Here is an 18,574-nt window from a genome sequence, read left to right as displayed (position 1 = left end):
GCCGCACCGGACGCGTCGGAGTGTCCTCGTGGTGGGACACACATTTTCCCTCCCGACCTGTCACCCTGTGTGTCAGCTTGTGGAGGACAGTTTGAACGTTTTAATCTTCTTCTTTTCGTTGCAGGCGGAGTTATTGGGCAATCCGGAAGCAGAGAAGTTCAGCACTGGGCGTGAGTAGTATGTTTACCATAAGTGGCAGCACATGGTGGTTCGCCACGGTGCTGCCTGGATCATCAGGCGGGCAGGTGGGGAGAATGCGGCCTGCCCTTTGGATTGCCCGTAAGATAACCCACTATGATTACATAATGTTGTATGTAATAAAATAAACCAGCAGCAATTTTTCCCCAATCTAACACTGGTGTCTAGTGTGTTATTTGCGGGATGCATGCTAGTGTGGGGTGGGGGGGGTCCTGTTGCCCTGAAGTGTCTATGAGCAACGGCAGCAGCTGAGTAGCCTTGTAAATCACTACGTTGTGTAGAAAATCCCAGAGATTGTCCAACAGGTAGCAGACAGCGCCACCTGCTGGACATTCCATGGTACCAACGACACTTTGTAGAAACCATGCCATTTGCAAGAGTATCCCCTGCATTCCTAAGTTTATAGTAAGTAGCGTTCTCCAGCTCACATATGTTGTTCTTTCTGGCTGCAAACTATAAAAATGTTTGGACGCAAAGTCTACATCAGCCCTCCTCTCCGCAATTTTCCCGACAATCAGCCAATGCGGCCTTGTGCCACACCTCTCCGGGAATTAAGGCTGTTCGATGTTAGTTGCGGTGCATCACGTGAGACTGGGGTGTTAAGAGTGTGAGAGAAAATTACACACAGGCCGAGCACAGTAACTGTCTCTTGGAGCTTCATAGGCTCGCCAGGAAATGCCGCCCACACCCTCTGCATGCGGTGGTCCCTTCGTGACAGTCCACGCATCAAGAGACAGCCATCACTCGTCGCTTCCCATCCACACACCCTTCCGCATTCCAGAACCTTTATCCAAGACTGGGGAGCAGAGCCGGGTACCTACCGTTCACCACGATGGTCAGGAGGCAGTCAAAGAGAGGCTGCAGCCGCTGATGGCCACTCGTGATGATCTTGTGAAACACCTGAGGAAACGTGAACAAAGAAGCTGTTACTGCAGCACTGGGTGCAATCTGGTACCAAACAAAAGGCAGCAGACCCGCCAGATTACTAGGACGGTACAATTCCAAAGTTAAAATGTGACAACAAATACTGTCACAGTATCGAATATATATGTATATAGTAATTTCGATGCCATTACTGCACACAATTCAGTAATATAAACTTCACATGTAACTCAAATATGGAAAATACTAACAGAGGACTGAAATACAGAAACTATTTCACTGTTCCCTGCGGAATACATTTTTCATCATCTTAATGATGGCCCCAGTTTCAGAAGCAAGCAATGCAACATTCCGAGGCCATCTCACTTCTCGGCACCTACACCTGGCCTTAACCAGCTCTGCATACCTCAGCACAAGCATCTGAACATGGGGAGACGGACAGACAGAACCACACTGTGTCTCCAATATATCCAAGTACTTTGCAGAGCCAGCTGCATGGTGATTGACTGTGATGCAGCCCAGCACTATCAATCACGTTGAGTTTGCAGGGATGTAGCTTAGTCAGTGAGACTTGGGGGTGTGAATCTCAAATTTCCCAACTAAAAAAGTAGTGGGCTTTAAGGGTGGAGGGGTGAGGTGACCAAGGATCAGGATGGACTGTTTCCACGAGCAACAGGATCAATACTGATTTGAATTAGGTGGGTCTCTGTCTAGAGTAGCACAGTTGATGAAAAACAATGGGTTGAAATGCTAACCCGAACAATTGCCACTGGTTAGACCATTGACATTCAAGGTATGATGGTAGGCTGCATTTGGCCCTCATCAACAGCAGCACTGGGCTGCTCTTTACTCAACACAGCACCAATTTAAAAAATATGTTAAAGAAACAGGAACACATTTATATAAAGGCTAATTCAGGTTAAAGAAAGGAAATCACTAGGGTGTAACTTAAGGAACACCTTCATTTTTCAAGACCTCACATTCAAAGTATAAAAATATCTAAAGTCTGTTAAAAATTCAAAAAATTTATTTCATTAACATGCAGAACCATTTCACCTTAGTACCTCATATTAGATCAGTGCATTGACAATTACTGTTTTTAATTGATAGTTTTCAAACATGAATTCAAAAACATTAATTCTCCCTCTCCCAACAAGATTCTTTGGGTTACACCCACATTTAAAGTAAATTGTTCTGATATCGTTTTATGTATCCTATCTTTTCAAATATAGACGGCTCCTTATAACTTCAAATAACCAGTGTGTCTCCTTGATTCTTCATTTCCTGCATTGATTGTATATGCTCTACATAATTGTCTAAAAGAATATTACCTGTTGGGACGTTGCTGAATACTATAATTGAAGGCAGAGACTCATGTTTCTAGTCCTTGTCTTTTACAAATCGTTTCATCAAGTGACTGCCATCCTATGTATTAACCCCAAGTCCCAAACAGAGGAGAGCACACAGACAAATTAATAGGGCAAGCAGAGCCAGAGCTGAGTCATAGGTCTGGCTAGATTCTAAGTGTCTGTGCATGAGACGAGCCATGAAAATGTTTGAAATATATATTGTGCAGCAAACAATGTAAACATTTTAATACTACCTCTTCAAAATTAAAAAAAAAAAATTCTTTAACATTTGGAAGTTTTTCACCCTGGTATAACAGATTGTATCACTGCATAGACATTTATTAAAAGTGATAGTCTTTGAGAAACATTCATGGCTAGCCCCCCAATGACAATGCTATTAGTTAACTAGGAGGCAATTCAGAAGCCATGTAAACCCTAAACGCGGTCTAAATTCTTATTAAAGATGGAGCAACATTACAGTCTAATAAATCAAAAATAAGAGGTGCTTTTACAGCACACATCCTGAACTCAAGAATTTAAAAGTGTGCTCATATGTGATAATAAAAAGAGGAGGTTCCTTGGCATAAAATGTGTGCCTTGGACAAGAAGGGAAAATGGCACTGAGTGCAGGTAATCTTTTTTTTTTTTCCCCAGAGTTTTATATAGCGCGAACTTGACCAGAATCGGGTACCAGAGTGCTTTACATAGCACCAGTTGCATTACATGAGGACACATTCGTTTTTTTTGTTAGGCGCTGGGAGATTAAGCGATTTACCCAGAATCACAGGATGTTCAACGCCATTGCTGAGACTCGAACCCAGGTCCCCAGATTCGAAGTCGACCACCCTAGCCTTTAGGCCAACTCCTCTTCCCAAATGGTTTCACATTTTGAAAATGAGCTACCAGGTGGGTATCTCAGTCTGTCTTTCTCTTCCATTTACATTTTTTGTCTTTCATTCTTACCTCACAACTGGAAAAACCAACACAGAGATAGCAGATCCAAGTTAGAACCCCAAGACACAAATGTCCATGTAAAGAAGGCATTTATTTGGGGGAGGGAATCACATCCTCTTGTACAGTGCCCCTTTTGGATGGCCATCCCCCCACTTTTTGCTTCTAGCTGCTGTGTACCTGATCTGAGAGGGTGCCAGCTCATGCTAACCAGGCCCAGCATCAGTGATCTTTCCCTTAAACTGCAAATGTGAATTGGTACACCAAATTGGCAAGTACGCTTGCACCCCTGTAAGACCCTAGTATGTGGTACCCAGGGCATGGATGAAAAAGGGGTCCCAGGGCTACAGCACTTATTGTGCCACCCTGAGTGACCCAACTAAAACCGAAATCTGCAGGTTTGCCATGTCAGCCCTGCACAAGCAACTTGCCCGCTTCGGTTCGATCCTGCACACACCATGTAAGGCAGGGTTCCCTCAGTGCATCTAATATATGTCCGTCACCCCTAAGGCAGGCCTCCTATAGCCCAGAATGCAGGCTGCATTATATTACACGTGTGAGAATATATGTGAAAGCATATATAGCCCTGTAGTAGGACTCTAAATGTAATTTTACCGCAAGTGACCTGCGGTCCATCAGATAACATGGGTTGGCATATGGGCATTACCTATATGTCCAGCTTCATGATGGCCCTACCAGATTCTTTCATATTTGGTGTCAAACACTGTGCTTTTTTACCCCTGACATAATGGTGGTTCAAGGTTTAATCAGCAAGCACCCAGGTGGCACTTTAGACAGTGCCCATCAAGTTAAGCCAGTGTTCTCGAACCGGTGCGGGGGTGAGCCTTGTAGGCTTCACTGGCTCAACTGGACAAAGGAACTTGTCCCCCACTCGAGGACAAAGCCTTCCCATGCCCCAGGCACTGTTTTTTGTGGGCAGGCTGGAAAATAGCTGTGCAGGAGGTGTCCAACTCCTCAAGGCTGCCAACACTTCTAGGGTATTGCAGCTGAGGTGTACAGTCGAGGATGGTTTTGGCCGTCTTCAATTTATGCTAGAAATAAGGTTCTGGTAAGTTTTAGTGACATACACCCACAGGATGTGGTCACTACTGGGGTGGATTAGCAGCAGAGCTAGATGCCCATTGGCTACTATTCCTCACACCCACTAACACTCCCGAAGTACAGGATTTAAGGGGCACCCCAGATACCAGAACCTTAGATTTGACGTGATAAGAAGAGACCCTTTCCACAATAAGGCAGGACATGCACGAAGAGAGGTGCTAAGCTCTGCAAATGTGGCAGTCACCCTGCACTCACTGGATTTCGACTTGATCAAGGCAAGAGGCCAGTTCCAAAATGAAAGTGAACCCCTCTGTAAACTCCAGACTTCATAAGAACTCCCTAGGGCGAGAGAAACCAGTCCCCTTAAGTCGGCAGGCACAAACCGCTAAGTCCACAACACTGACGTTCTGTTCCCTGAGCTGTAAGGCATGGCTGCTCAAAGTCCTAAAGCTGGTGGCCTCTGAGAACTGTCATCCCATCCTTCAGCGAGGCTCAGCTTTCTACAACGTTTCCCTGGTCCTCTGGACAAAGATTTCCTCAACCTGAGTGCTTGCAGGTACAGAGGCTTGTTGGTGGTCAGTTCAACTACAACCTGTTTAACTCAACGCTTCAAGAAAAGAGATTCACCTGCACGAATGACCAACCACCTCTGTGACTCCATTGCGAAGATCTTGCATTTGTTTTCATCATCTCTTGACACGCCTGCCAGCTCCTCTGGCCGCGGGTTTAGTTCAGCACCACGGATAGCCAAGATCACCTCTGCACCGGAGTCCCCCTTGCCAGGTAGATCAGATCTGCCTGGAGACTCCTTGATTAAGTACCAAAGGGTTTTGCTCAACTCACCCTGCAAGCACCTTTTTGCTAAGGTAACAATTTCTAACACGGCAAGCCTGATTGACAGCCCTGTTCGACAGCTAAAGTTCACCTCTGCACCCTGCTCCCCCAAACCAGGTAAAATTGTGCTAGGTGTCCTGAACTGGTCTAGAGACTGCATGATCCAGTCCATTTTTGATTTTATAACATATTTATGAATGTATTGGTACAATTGTTAATAACATTTGCAGTACAGTTCTTTTTTTTATATATTATGTGATTGTGAAGATGTTTTTGATTGCAATGATTTTTATTAATCATGCAAAAATGAATTTCCTTACTTGGTCTAGAGACTCACAAGACCTTAACTCCAAGTGGGTTCTTTTGAATTCACCCTCTAAGTAACTGTTTGCAAAAACATTCTCATTGACCGCATCATTAAGGGTTTCACATTGCAAACCACTGATTTATTTAATTCTTTAAGATTAATAACCCCGAATATACTGTGCGTATTGATTTCGTTTTCCTGTTTAAAAAGATATTTAAAAAATCACAGCTATTTTTATAAAATGGTGTTGGATTTCTCTCGAGTTGTGTCAGTTACTTATTGTACATGTTGATGATGTGAAATGCTTAACATGTGTCCCTCTAAGTAGCCTGTCTGCTCTTTGAAACTCTACCAGGTCTGAGAGAAGGTGTATTGAGAGAGTACCCGGGGTTCATCTTTGTGTACTGTGCTAGTATTGCATGGTAAGGCACTCCTGCCATACCACATAACACTTTCATCTTGAAACACATCCCTAACAGCCACTCAAGTTACACCCCTGTGAGTTTGAGTATGGAGCCCAGCTACTTACTCAATGAGTAAGTGCCTTCTGTGAATACCAAAATAAGTAAGTGCCTTTTGTGAATACCAAAATGAGGAAGAGTCTTCAGTGAATACCAAAATGGTAGTAAGTTTAGGATTTTGTCTTAAGTTAGTTCTGTGAATCGGGCCCTATAATATTTAATGCACTCTATCTGAACACGCTATATGAGCGCCAACATTCCCTATGCCTCTTTCACATGCTCATTCAAGCTCTCATTTGCGAGCATGGATCCAACCAGATCAGCTCAGTCCAGTGCATCCCAGCAACAGAAGAGGCACCCGCCCTCCTTGATGACAGCTGCATGGCTTTGAAATTACTTGGCTGAAACCCATGTCACACACACTTCATACCTGCAAGTTCCGTATTCCTGCTTCTGCTCGTTACCTTGTTTTTAACTTCAGCAACTGCAGCTACTAAACTAGTATTGTCCTATTTGGCAGTGCACATAAAGCATACATTTCTCATAAATATACAATTTAGGCTACATTTGTATAATTACTGGGGATGAGAGCTCAGACAAAGATATCCAAACCAGAGAAATCCAGGAAGCAAAAAGGGAAGAGGAAGCTAACCCCCACAACTTGCATGGCCAGCCTCCTGATAAAAAGCACAGCTGGACTAAAGGAAAAGGACTTCTTAAATGCCATTCATCCACTACACATAGTCCTAAAGTAGTTGCAGACATCCCACAATTTAATTAATCTCACAATAGTGCATAGCTCCACTCAAGTCAAATGGAACCTTTAACGCCATGCACCCCATTGCAACATATTCTCATTCTAATCAGAAAGACCGAGTACAAAATAGGTATATTCATTGCTCGCAAACACACAAGTGCACATTTAATTCCAAGCAGTACATTTGATGCCTATCCTTCATACAAGTAGTAAAGACAACTCACCACAACCAACGCTGTACATTAAGCCTCTTCAAATGATACAGCAGTAGCCCTACAGGCAGGGTCTGACCAAAGATCCTATATTGCAGCCCTCATACTCACCACAATCAGCAGGTCCGCATGAGTGCCAGTGAAGACAGGGATGTCCATCGGCACACGCACAGAGTACGGCTTGTTCAGCCGAACCCCAAAGTTCCGCTCCCCACTCAGCAGCAGCAGGATGAAAACCCCAATGTGCATTAAACCAACACGTGCTGCAAAACAATAGGTAAACATTACACCGAATAACAAACTTTACATAAACAAGAATCACCTACTCCGAAAAGTGTTTCAAGGACGTCTAGAAGTGATAAACTACATTTACGTCTCTTGAAATTAGGTATAATTCTGACTCTGCAACTAGGTCACTGGTTAAAAAATGCTCAGTGAATTTTGTACTCCAGTTGGTCTATTCTTATTGATGAGACCCTCTACATAAACTGTATATGACTGAATGTATTTTTTTAATAAACGTGATATTGACATAACTCTATATTTGGCTGCTGTTAGTGTTGCCAAAATATTTTGTATATTTCACCAAATATACCAGTATATGCATCTAAACTTAAGCAGAAGAGTACGCCTATTTATTTAAGCTTGCCTGGCAAATAATTTTCTTCATTTATTGATATTACTGTGGGTTGGACCTTACTGACCAACCTCAAAAAAACAAAAATTAAATTAATTAAAAACATAATTCCTTCAGGAGTGTTTTGCTATACATAATCTCTCTATCCACGGATGCACTCATATAAGGTGCAAACCCCAGATGGGCCTATAGTATGTGAAACTTACACTGATCTGCACGGGCATCATTCAGAAAGAAGAGAATTGGAACAAGGACATCCAGAACATCACTGCTCTTCAGCACAAAGAACAGGAACTTCTGCAAGAGACCAAGAGAGACAGGGGCAGAGCTTAGCAATGAATGAGCCTGCAAGGGGGTTCCTCAATCTCCCACCAGAACCTCCTTTGCTCAATCAGCATAAAAGATTTATCCCCTTCGCAGTTTAGAACGACACAGCCAAAGGTCGACCATCACAAGGAGAAAACTAACAACATTAGGAGCCATTTTGCTATGGTATAGCTCATATCCTTAATTGTGTCATACTAGGACTGACCAGAGTTAGCCTTCAGATCTACCCCCGAATGCCCAATAGCTCAATATTCACAGACACTTTTTGTACCCATTTTTCTTTACCGCCCCATGTACCTTGTTGAAGTCACAGAGCTTCCAGAAAAGGACCAGCAGTTCCTGGTGAAACTGTATCTTCTTTGCAGAGTTTGGCAGGTAAGTCTGGGTTAAGGGGTTGGACAACAAGCGAGCAACTCCCTTTAGGATGAACTGGAAATCCTGAGGGTGGAATGTAAAGCAGAAGGTAAGTACAAGTCCTGGTGCTCAGGGCTAGGGAGGCAACGTAAGTACAAGACAAATATGCATCATCTACGAGAATGGTTCACTAGCAATGGTTCACTCTACACAATCCTGCAAAATCGGGTAAATCTCTAAAATGGTTTTAAATGCAATCTAGCTTATATTCATACCTTTATTGTTGCCCTCACCCAGTCCTCTTTCTGTAGGCTGGGATTAATGTATTTCCATGCACAACAGGTTATCAAATTCATCACAATGATTGGAAATGCAAAACTCTTCCAACAACAATGTAAATCTCTATCCGACTCGAGTGATTTGGTAAGCAATCAGGTGATTATTGGGCAGTTTCCTTTTAAGTTGAAAAACGCTCTTATCTAATTGGTTCTGGTGTTTATGTCTTTATACCACAAATATTGAAACTTTAATTCCCCGAGTGTAGATTATGTTTCTCAGATTGCGCCAGTTTGTTAACGTGGCCTTAACAAGCACCAGTGACACCGCTGCAGAGGGGAAAGTCTATTGCCTTGTCAGGGCACAAGAATCAAGAGTAGTGGATTAAATACATTGGAACACTTGCAATGGCAGCTCTTTAATGACGTGCAATATGCTCCATACATACATACATACATACATACATACATAAACACATAGCACATGGCTACTTCCCTTTCTGTCATGAAAAGATCCTATGGGTGTAAAATATTGCCCGACAGGCAGGTAGTAGGGTATTCGGAATCGATAAAGACCCTGGATTTAGTGCAATGGAGTCCCCATGAAAGTAACTTCACTCAACTCCTATGTAGTGGCTCTGTCCTATTCACCTTCATTTGAGCAGACTTCCAAACAAGATGAGCATCAGAAGAAAGGGAGGAGAACAGGCAATATCAAGCCACCAGTGTCTTGTTAACTATTGAGTACTTCTTGGCAGATTTAAATAATGTTTCTGGATGATGCATATTTAGCACACAACCAGTGAAGGAAGTGCGGAGTAGGCCATATAGCGTTCTTCATGGGGTCACATCTAGAAAAGTCTACCACAGTCACACTGGGACAAGAAGGATGAATCTTTGCACATGGAGATGATGACCCTTGAAACATTGTGGATATACAGGGTGATCCACTGGACAATTGTGGACGTGGAGGCGACCATGTTAACATCTCTTGAGGGTTGACAAAGAACTGGTCAGAGAGTAAGTTCTCTATGACTGTAAAAGTACACAATAGCGAAATCCTAACTTTGCTGTTCTTCACTAAGTATTGGACCGAAAACACATATAGAAGGGTGTAGGAACAAGGCCTGGAGAAAGATCTATTCCTTGAGATGCAATACAGTAAATGCCATTTGGGCAGAGGGGAGGTGCCTTTTAAGAAGCGATCTATCACGGAGAAAAGGGGCCTGCATCTCACTGATGTGACTTATGGGGTAATTTCCATAAGAGAAGAGGATGGTCCCTTCAAAGGATGTTTCAAGTCTAACTAAATGTTGAGGAGCTCAACACTTCTAAGTGTTTATTTAGTTCTTGAATTTTGCTTGGCAAAAATCAATTCAATGTCTCTTGCAGAATGAGGCCACCATTACTCTGCATGAGTAACTAAACATTTTACAGAAACTTGTATATGGCAGTAGCACTCATGGATCAGGCATACAACAAACTGCTGATCCCCAAACAGGACATATTGTGCTTGTTAGCTCCTGCAAGATGCATGTGGCACAACACCCAATTCATAGGCCTTTGAGCTGAAAACTTAAGAAGAAAAAGAGAAACCAGAAAAGGGCCTAGGCAGGGCCAATGACTACATGGCCAGAAAACGCTGATAAATAGTGAAATCAAGTCCACAACAATGAGAGTAAAAAGTGAACTGGAGAATCTATGGCTGTGTACTATAACAACATGAATGGATGGTGTAGGCAGCACTCAGCTTTCAATGGCTCTTAGAACAAATGTGTGGTTCTGCCATTAAGATGACAGTCAAGACATAAAAAGGTTCCTTACCTTAGTAATTCCTGGATTCGTAGACCATCATCCACTTCATTTAGAAGTCTTAAGTGTTTTGGCTCCAACCCCTGCAAAGCTCCCCCCTTGTAAGGCCCTAATCTAGCGCCTTTAATTTTCCCCCACTTTGTCTGTGGTGACAAATGATGGATGCAGTCAAAAGGAATGAACATGGGATGTATGAATGAAGGGTCTTAGGGAGTATCAGAGTGAGTAACATTTCTTATTTTCATATTCCAGACACTTGATAATTATATTTGGAATGATTTGTATGCAGCAATAACATGGAAGAGATATGGCACCATTACGTCCAGCAGAAGAACTGATTTGAATTCAAGCTTTTCCAGTGCAACGATCTGAAGGGTCGTCTTGAAGGTACTCATAAATCTCTCAACCACACCATTCGCCTATGGCCAGAGTGGTGTGCCCTTCTGATGCTTGATATTTAAATGAGTGAAAAAAAAATGTAATTACCCACTACTGAAAGGCGGATCACTGTCTGATTTCAAAATCAAAGGAGCACTCCAAGTTGCAAAAATACTTTCTAGTCTTTTAATGACTCTGTCATGAGTCATTAACGACATCACCACCACCAATGGAAAACGGGAATTACTAGCAGATGATGTCCATTATCAAGGGGTCCATTGAAATCAATTGCAATCTTCTCCCATGCATGCTCTGGGAGATCTGACATGTTTAACAGCGCTAGGGTTGTCTTAGATGACAAACAGTTGCATAAATGGCATGCCTTAACTCTTTTTCAACTCGTATCAAGACGAAGCAACCACACTCGGTCCTATAAATCTTGTTTCGTGGCAAGAAGCCTAAGGTGTCCTCATGGGCCATCTCGCTAACTTGCTGTATCAGACTCTCCGGTACGACAATACTCGACCCTCATAAGATGATGTCATCTGGAGTAACTGAAATTCCTCTTGCACATTTTTGAATTCCTGGTATTCAAGGTCATCATGAAGAGGTCGAATATGGATTTGCTATGATTGGTGTATAATAATGTCTTTGAGTATTAAGAAATCCTTGTTAGTGCACGTAGCAGCAATGATTTGTTCTACCGATATGGCAGCAGGGATATTGGATTTCACAATGAACTTAACATAGGTATCAACTGCTTTAGAAGTAGTGCCATGACACAGTATTGGCACAAGTGAGAAGTAGTCAGAAGAGTTTTGATCTTTTCCTGACGATGCACAATCGTTAAATCATACACCTGTAATCACAACCCCCCCCTCTCAATGCAAGGGAGCATCTTGGCTTTATGATTGCCAAAAATGGTGAGCAATGCTTGGTGATCAGTGACAGCTGTAAATGTTTTCTATCCAGAACACGTGAAAATGTTCACCAGCGCACACTACAGCTAGGCTTTCTTTTTCGGGTTGTGAGAAAGAATGTTCTGTCATTGACAATCTTCGACTAGCATAAGCCACAAAGCATCTCAGGGCTTTGGGATGTCCAGTGTGCTGGGCAAGGATGGCACCCAACTCCATTGGGCTTGCATTAACAACCACCTCCGCCTGCAATTAAGGATCAAAGTATACCATTTTGGTGGTGATCTCATTAGCATACTTTATTTTCTTGAAACTTTGTTCACATTCACTTGACCATTTAAATGAGGCATTTCATTTTGTTAGGTCTCTCAATGGGGCACATACAATGGCAAAGTCAATTATATACCTTGAGCATTAACTGACCATACCAAGGAAGGACCTCAGCATGGCTACATCCTGCGGGGGAGACATAGATGACAAGGCTTGTACTTCGTTCAGGTCTTGAGTCATTCACCCATCAGAAAAGACATGGGCAAAGAACTTTTGGTTTGATGAACTCACATTTTGCCGCATTTAAAGTGAGACCTGCTTCAGCAAGTATACGACGCATTTGTGTCAGAGCTTTATCATGTTCCTTTTGTGTGGCCCTAAAAACTAGCATGTCATCACTGTAAATGAAAGCATTTGTGACTGGCTGTATTATGCGACAAATGAAAGAAACGTTCAACAGATGATGATATTCCAAAACTCAGCCTTTTAGATTGAAACAAGCCAACATGAGTTAACAAGCATTTACAATGCAATGGTCTTGGCATTATTAAAGGTAGAGCTATTGGCATTGCTCATGACTTTTTTTAAATCATAAATAAATGGCATTGTCATTTACATTGCCAATAGCGTAATCGCTCACAAATGCAGGACCTATTGCATTTACACCCACACAGAGCCACACACACAAAACCACCCACCCACACACACAGAGCCACACACACAAAGCCACCCACCCACACACACAGAGCCACTCACACAGAGCCCCACACACAAACACACACACACACAGAGCCCCCCCCCTCACACACCACACAGAGCCCCCCCCACACACAGAGCCCCACACACAGCAACACAGCCACACACACACCCAGCCACACACACACACCCAGAGCCTCACACACACCCAGAGCCCCACACACACCCAGAGCCCCACACACACACCCAGAGCCACACACACACACACCCAGAACCACACACACACACACACCCAGAGCCACACACACACATCCAGAGCCACACACACACATCCAGAGCCACACACACACACCCAGAGCCACACACACACACCCAGAGCCACACACACACACCCAGAGCCACACACACACACCCAGAGCCACACACACACACACACACAGAGCCACACACACACACACACACACAGAGCCACACACACACACCCAGAGCCACACACACACACCCAGAGCCACACACACACACTCAGAGCCACACACACACACACACACACCCAGAGCCACACACACACACACAGGAGAGCAAGAACAGCGAAGGGGCAGGGAAGCAAACACAGCGAGGGGGCAGGGAAGCAAGCACAGCGAGGGGGCAGGGAAGCAAGCACAGCAAGGGGCAGGGAAGCAAGCACAGTGAGGGGGCAGGGAAGCAAGCACAGCGAGGGGGCAGGGAAGCAAGCACAGCGAGGGGGCAGGGAAGCAAGCACATCCAGGGGGCTGTGCCGGGACTGACCTGTGTGCATCCTCAGATGAGCCTTTAGATGTGAGGACTTGCCAAACACCTTGCCGCAGCCTGGGGCACTTCTGCTTCTTCTGTGGCATCTCCGGGTCGCTCCAGTCCCTTCTATGCTTGGTGTTGAGTCCTTCTGGGTGCCCTGAGCCGGTCACGGTAGGTCGCATCGGTCTGCCGGGCTCCCCTCCCCCCGCCGAGCCGGGGCTGTGCTGGTTCAGGTCTGCCAGGCCACGTCCAGCAGGGAGGCAGTGTCTCCAGCAGCCTCTCCCGAGGGTAGGGCGAAGGGTTTCCCAGGTCTGGGAACTGAGGGCAGCGGGAGGATAACTCTGATGTGAATTTATTGTGTGCCCAACTTAGGGTTCCAAGGGGAGAGTGAGCCTGCACCTCCGTGACCTTTCGGGAGGCATATTGGTGCTCCTAAGTGCCCACACGGCAGAAAGAAGACGAGACCTGCAGCCGATAAAGGGAGCAGACATGGGGGCGGCTACGGAGGGGGCGACGGAAGCTCCATGAAGGGAGTGGGGGCAGGGGGGGCAAAGGAAGAAAGAAGTTGTTAAAAGAAGAAAGAAAGGGGCCTCTCACCTGAGCTCCTGGTCTGTGCCGCCCGAGGCCCCGCAGCCACCAGAGGAATGTGGCGGGGGAGGGAGGGGTGAAGGGCAGTAAATGAATTTACTAAAGGTATTTGAGCGCACACTTGCATGGGGCTCAGATTGCGTAGGCTGTAAAATGTAAGCGGGTGGAAGCACCATTTTTGCGACCTGCTCTTGCTGTCGCTGCACGAGAGGTCGGTATGTGCACTGTGTGGATTTACCTGAGAACAGCAGGTTCCCCATGTCCCACAGTCACCGGCCCGCACGCGTCCACCTGCGCGCCTCCCACCAAGTTGTGAGTGTTTCCTTTCACATTTTAAAAAACCCCTTCCCGGCTCGCATGACCCACCCTTGGCCCCTCTACTCCGCAGTGGTCAGTAACCTTCACCCCCCACCACACTCCCCTTCCGAGCGATCCAGCAGCGCTTGTCCTTCCAGCAGCGCTCCCGTCCTCACCGAGCTGCGCACCAATCCCGCGGCGGGCTCCGCCCGGCTGATGACTACCCCTGACTGGGACTCCGGCACTTATAACCTGCCGGACAGGCGCTGGGCGCAGCGCAGTGCTAGGGGGCTTGAACAAGCATGGTCGCCCGCAGCCAGGATTAGGAGGGGGAACACCTCGGAGAGGCGGGGCGCGCTGCACACAGGTGGAGTCTGCGCGCCTTGCAGGACTTTGGCAAGTTACTGAACTTCTTGAAAGGACGCGGTGAGCATGGGAAGGGGGACCCTGGCTCAGGGCGGCCGGGCTCAGGCGCTGCTGTCATTGCTGCTTTTGTTAACTGCGGTTGGCATTGCCCGAGGACAAGCCGTGGCGCACCGGGACAGTGCAAGAGAAAACACTTGCTACTAGTTCACGCTGTGACGTTCTAAACAAGGCCAGTCGCAGATATATGGATTTGCATTGGAATTTTCAATAATACTTTGCTTGTTATTGTAGAATAAGGGAGGGGGCAAGAACGGGGACAGCGGGAGCCACGAACAGCGGGAGGGGGCGGGAACGAGGACAGCGGGAGCAGCGAACAGCGGGAGGGGGCGGGAACGAGGACAGCGGGAGCAGCAAACAGCGGGAGGGGGCGGGAACGAGGACAGCGGGAGCAGGCGACCTACCTCATCTTTAACGAACAGCAAAATGGCGGCCGCAAAGCTCGAAACATTTTCGGATTCGGGGGCGTGTATTTGTTGTTTTGAGTGACGGATGACGTCACTGGCGAAAGAACAGCAAAATGTACGCCCCCGAATCCGAAAGAGACGAGGCTAAATCGGAGTGACGGCTCTCTCCTCCAATGGCTGGCCTCCGTTTAGGAAGCCAACCAATGGAGTAGAGACAGGGCAGGGAGGCGGGTTCCAAAGCGCTACTAAGGGACATTAATTCTCCGACCCCAGACTGCGCAAGCGCAGCCTTTTGGTCCTCGACCTAAAAAGGTAGTAGTGTACCTGCAATTCTCTTCCAGTTCGAGCTGGGTATATCCTTTGTTCATATCAAGGCAGGAAAAGACTTGATCTCCATTCAGCTGCGTAATCACGTCAGCAATATGCAGACCTGAATGTCGTTCTCTTTGAATCGCCTTGTTAGCTTGGCACATATCAACACAGATGCCTACAGCTCCTTCACTTTCCATTTTTGGGACTACCACTATGGTTGATACCAATGGTGTCGGACTAATGGTTCGCTCAATGATGTAATGATTTAATAAGGTATCCAGTTCTTTCTCAACAGCCTCCTATAAATGGAATGCAACTCGACAATGTCATTGAGCAACAGGACGAATGTCCTCATTTATGTGAAGTTGCACATTTATGGTCTTAAACCTTCCAAACCCATGAAACAAAGAAAGAAACGGATTCACTATCTCATGATAGACACTGACAATGTAGTTCACAGAAATCAGCCCCATGTCAGCAGCAGTACTGCAACTGAGTAAAGATGCGTTCGAAGAAGTGCCTGACAAGACTTGAATTGGTGCTTGTACTTTCACATTTCTATGCTTCGCGGAGGATATGAATGAACCTTGACTTTGCAGTGGTTTCAAAGCAGCCCACATATACACTTTTTTTCTAGGAAGTTAAACAGGGCACTGGAGATAGTTATTTGTACTTCCCCACCAGCATATTGTTTATCGACGCTGCTTCACTGTCTGTGATAAAAGGCATGGAGCATCCATTCACTTTCATTGTGATCTTGGGACAGTGTCCAAATGAGTTTCACACTTTCACTTCTCAGGCTATCTTTTACCGGCATTCTTCCTTGCAAGAAGCTAATCCTACATGTGCACGTTATCCGGCAGCCAACATTGACATCGCACACAGATCTTCCTCATTGTTGCTCAACAATGACGGTGCCAAACTTTTAGGCGAAGAATTTGACGGCAATTGGCATAGTTCCGTTTTTACTTGACTCACCTGACGTTGCTGCTTGACCATGTGGGCGTGCATAGAACGTCACGTCTGGAACTTTCTGGCATCCATTTTGTTTTCTCGACTGGGCGCATTTGGCCTTTCCTACAGTTTGTTTTCTTAATGTGACACACTTGATCTTCCCCTTGCTTTGCAGACTGTTACAACATTGTTCTCTTCCCTGCAGCCTTTGCATACTTTCCAATGGCGGACATCTTCCCTCATGTGGAAAGGAAAATACACTTCGGAAACACAACTTCTTTTTCTTTGGAGATATCACTTTATGGCCTTTTGACTTGTGTTTCGACTTACTTATCACAGTCAAGATAGATTCATTTTGGGCCATTCCTGTCTCTATGTTGGATGCCGGTCTGTCAGCTCTCTCCTCTGTTCTGGCAGCCATGAGTACTCGCTCCTAGCTGAGTGTCTCTCAGCATTCAGCATCTGAAGGAATCAGGGAGCCAACTATCTTTTACTCTGAGAAGCATAGCCTCTTCATGGTTAAAGTCATTGAACGTGCATTGCTTTATGAGTGAATCAAGTCTTTCTACAAACTCATCCATTGTTTCACCAGCTCTCCGCCTTTCCAGACTGAAAATGTACCTTTCATAGTCGACATTCAGCATTGGGTTGAACTTGGTGTTTAACGCTTTTTTGATTTGACTTCATCACCTTGTGGTATTTTACTTATCACTTTTTCTACTCTGTCACCTGCCAAATTCTTCAGGTATTTAATGGTCTTTTTGTCATTTGCTTTTTGAAGTGCATCAATGAAACAATCGAAAGTTTTGATCCGGGTAGTCCATCTGTCACCAATATTTTGTAGTTTGGCACTGTTAAAGCGAAGCTGTGGTTTTAGGAATGCAGCAACATCATAACGTGTGGAACTTCTGCTTCGGGAGCAGAGCTTACTCCGGTAGCATCTGCTGTCCACTTGTACCGGCACCCTCGCCATGCACTAGCCGCATCCTGACATTTAGGTCGTCGCTCTACTCTCCGGCTGTAAAGCACAGTCTTCCTCTTTGACGGTGAGTAGCGGCTTTGTTTTATGCATATGTTCTTCACCCTTCTCACCTCTTTGCAATGAATTGGGTATCTACTGCTTTAGTGTTACTTTGCATTCACCTGCTTTTGCTAACATTGTTCTCTTGCACCTCGCTGTTGCCGCTCACTACACTTTCCGTACCAGGTTGTCACTACCTTGAGCGTTTCTTGATGTTAGAAATGTCTCTGATGTTAGCCCTTTCTCCACTCGGCTAGCACAGCCTGTAACGCTTCTCAGTACTTTTTTGTCTCTGCCTTTAGAGTTATCGTACTGTATGAATGACGATCCAGTGTTGCATTGTGGTGCAGTACCTCTTGTGCCGACTGATTAGCAACTTTCTAGATGATGACAAACACTTTCTGTAAAGCCTTTACTTTCTTCGCAGGCCTGGCACTTGCTGGAGTGTTGCCTTGACTCCACATATGCCAAACATCGATGTTCACTTCGAATGAGGCACATGTGGCACACACAGGCAGTTTACTGGACCACTGCAAACTCCCCGGGAGAGCTCTCTCAGTTCTTTGGGTTGCGGGGTTTACATAATCCTCTATCTCGTTGCAAGTTGTAGCGTCCTACCCCAACCTGGGTACTTGTAAATGATCATGCCACACACGAAGCTTGGTATTACACATCTTTATTCATCATTGTGTAACTGTGAACTGAACATTCTATATCATGAATTCTATGACACATTTATGTCACTGTTCTACGAAGTCCGTCAGGAACCAAAAGGATCCAGTCATCTCTAACTCACAAGACATTACAGCTACTATACATATAATTTCGAGATGAGCATGTCTCTGGGGTGCTATGGGAGTTGATTTAGACCTGATTGACTGTAAGGACACCATAAAACAGAAATAAATCTTGCGGATATTTTTTTGCAGGAGAAATCTCAGTCTCATACTGTCAGATTAGAGACCCCCTTAGGCGATAAAACTACATTAGTCTAGTTTTCTCCAGATAATAAAGCAAGGCTCCAAATACATCCACATTATGAGGAGTTTTTCATGTCAGTGGAAGGAGTGAGAGAAAGGACTAGATATATAGATGGAAATCTGACTTTACCGTCAGAACTAA

At 45.2% G+C, this 18,574-nt stretch overlaps 1 protein-coding gene across 1 annotated transcript in view; it reads right to left on the bottom strand.

The window, feature by feature from the left end:
- HID1 (HID1 domain containing) overlaps positions 1–18,574 on the bottom strand; it is a 220,717-nt gene that overhangs the window by 65,449 nt on the left and 136,694 nt on the right. The window contains exons 9-12 of the mRNA XM_086930796.1: positions 8,275–8,415; positions 7,857–7,947; positions 7,125–7,276; positions 1,020–1,098 (exon numbers count right to left, since the gene is read on the bottom strand). Of these exons, the coding sequence (XP_086786922.1) occupies positions 1,020–1,098; positions 7,125–7,276; positions 7,857–7,947; positions 8,275–8,415 (463 nt within the window). The remainder of the gene's footprint in view (positions 1–1,019; positions 1,099–7,124; positions 7,277–7,856; positions 7,948–8,274; positions 8,416–18,574) is intronic.

Source organism: Lissotriton vulgaris, chromosome 7, assembly GCF_964263255.1.
Source record: "Lissotriton vulgaris chromosome 7, aLisVul1.2, whole genome shotgun sequence".
NCBI classification, from domain to species: Eukaryota; Metazoa; Chordata; class Amphibia; order Caudata; family Salamandridae; genus Lissotriton; species Lissotriton vulgaris.
Note: the sequence above shows the minus strand (reverse complement) of the source record. Positions and strands in the feature narration are given on the sequence as shown.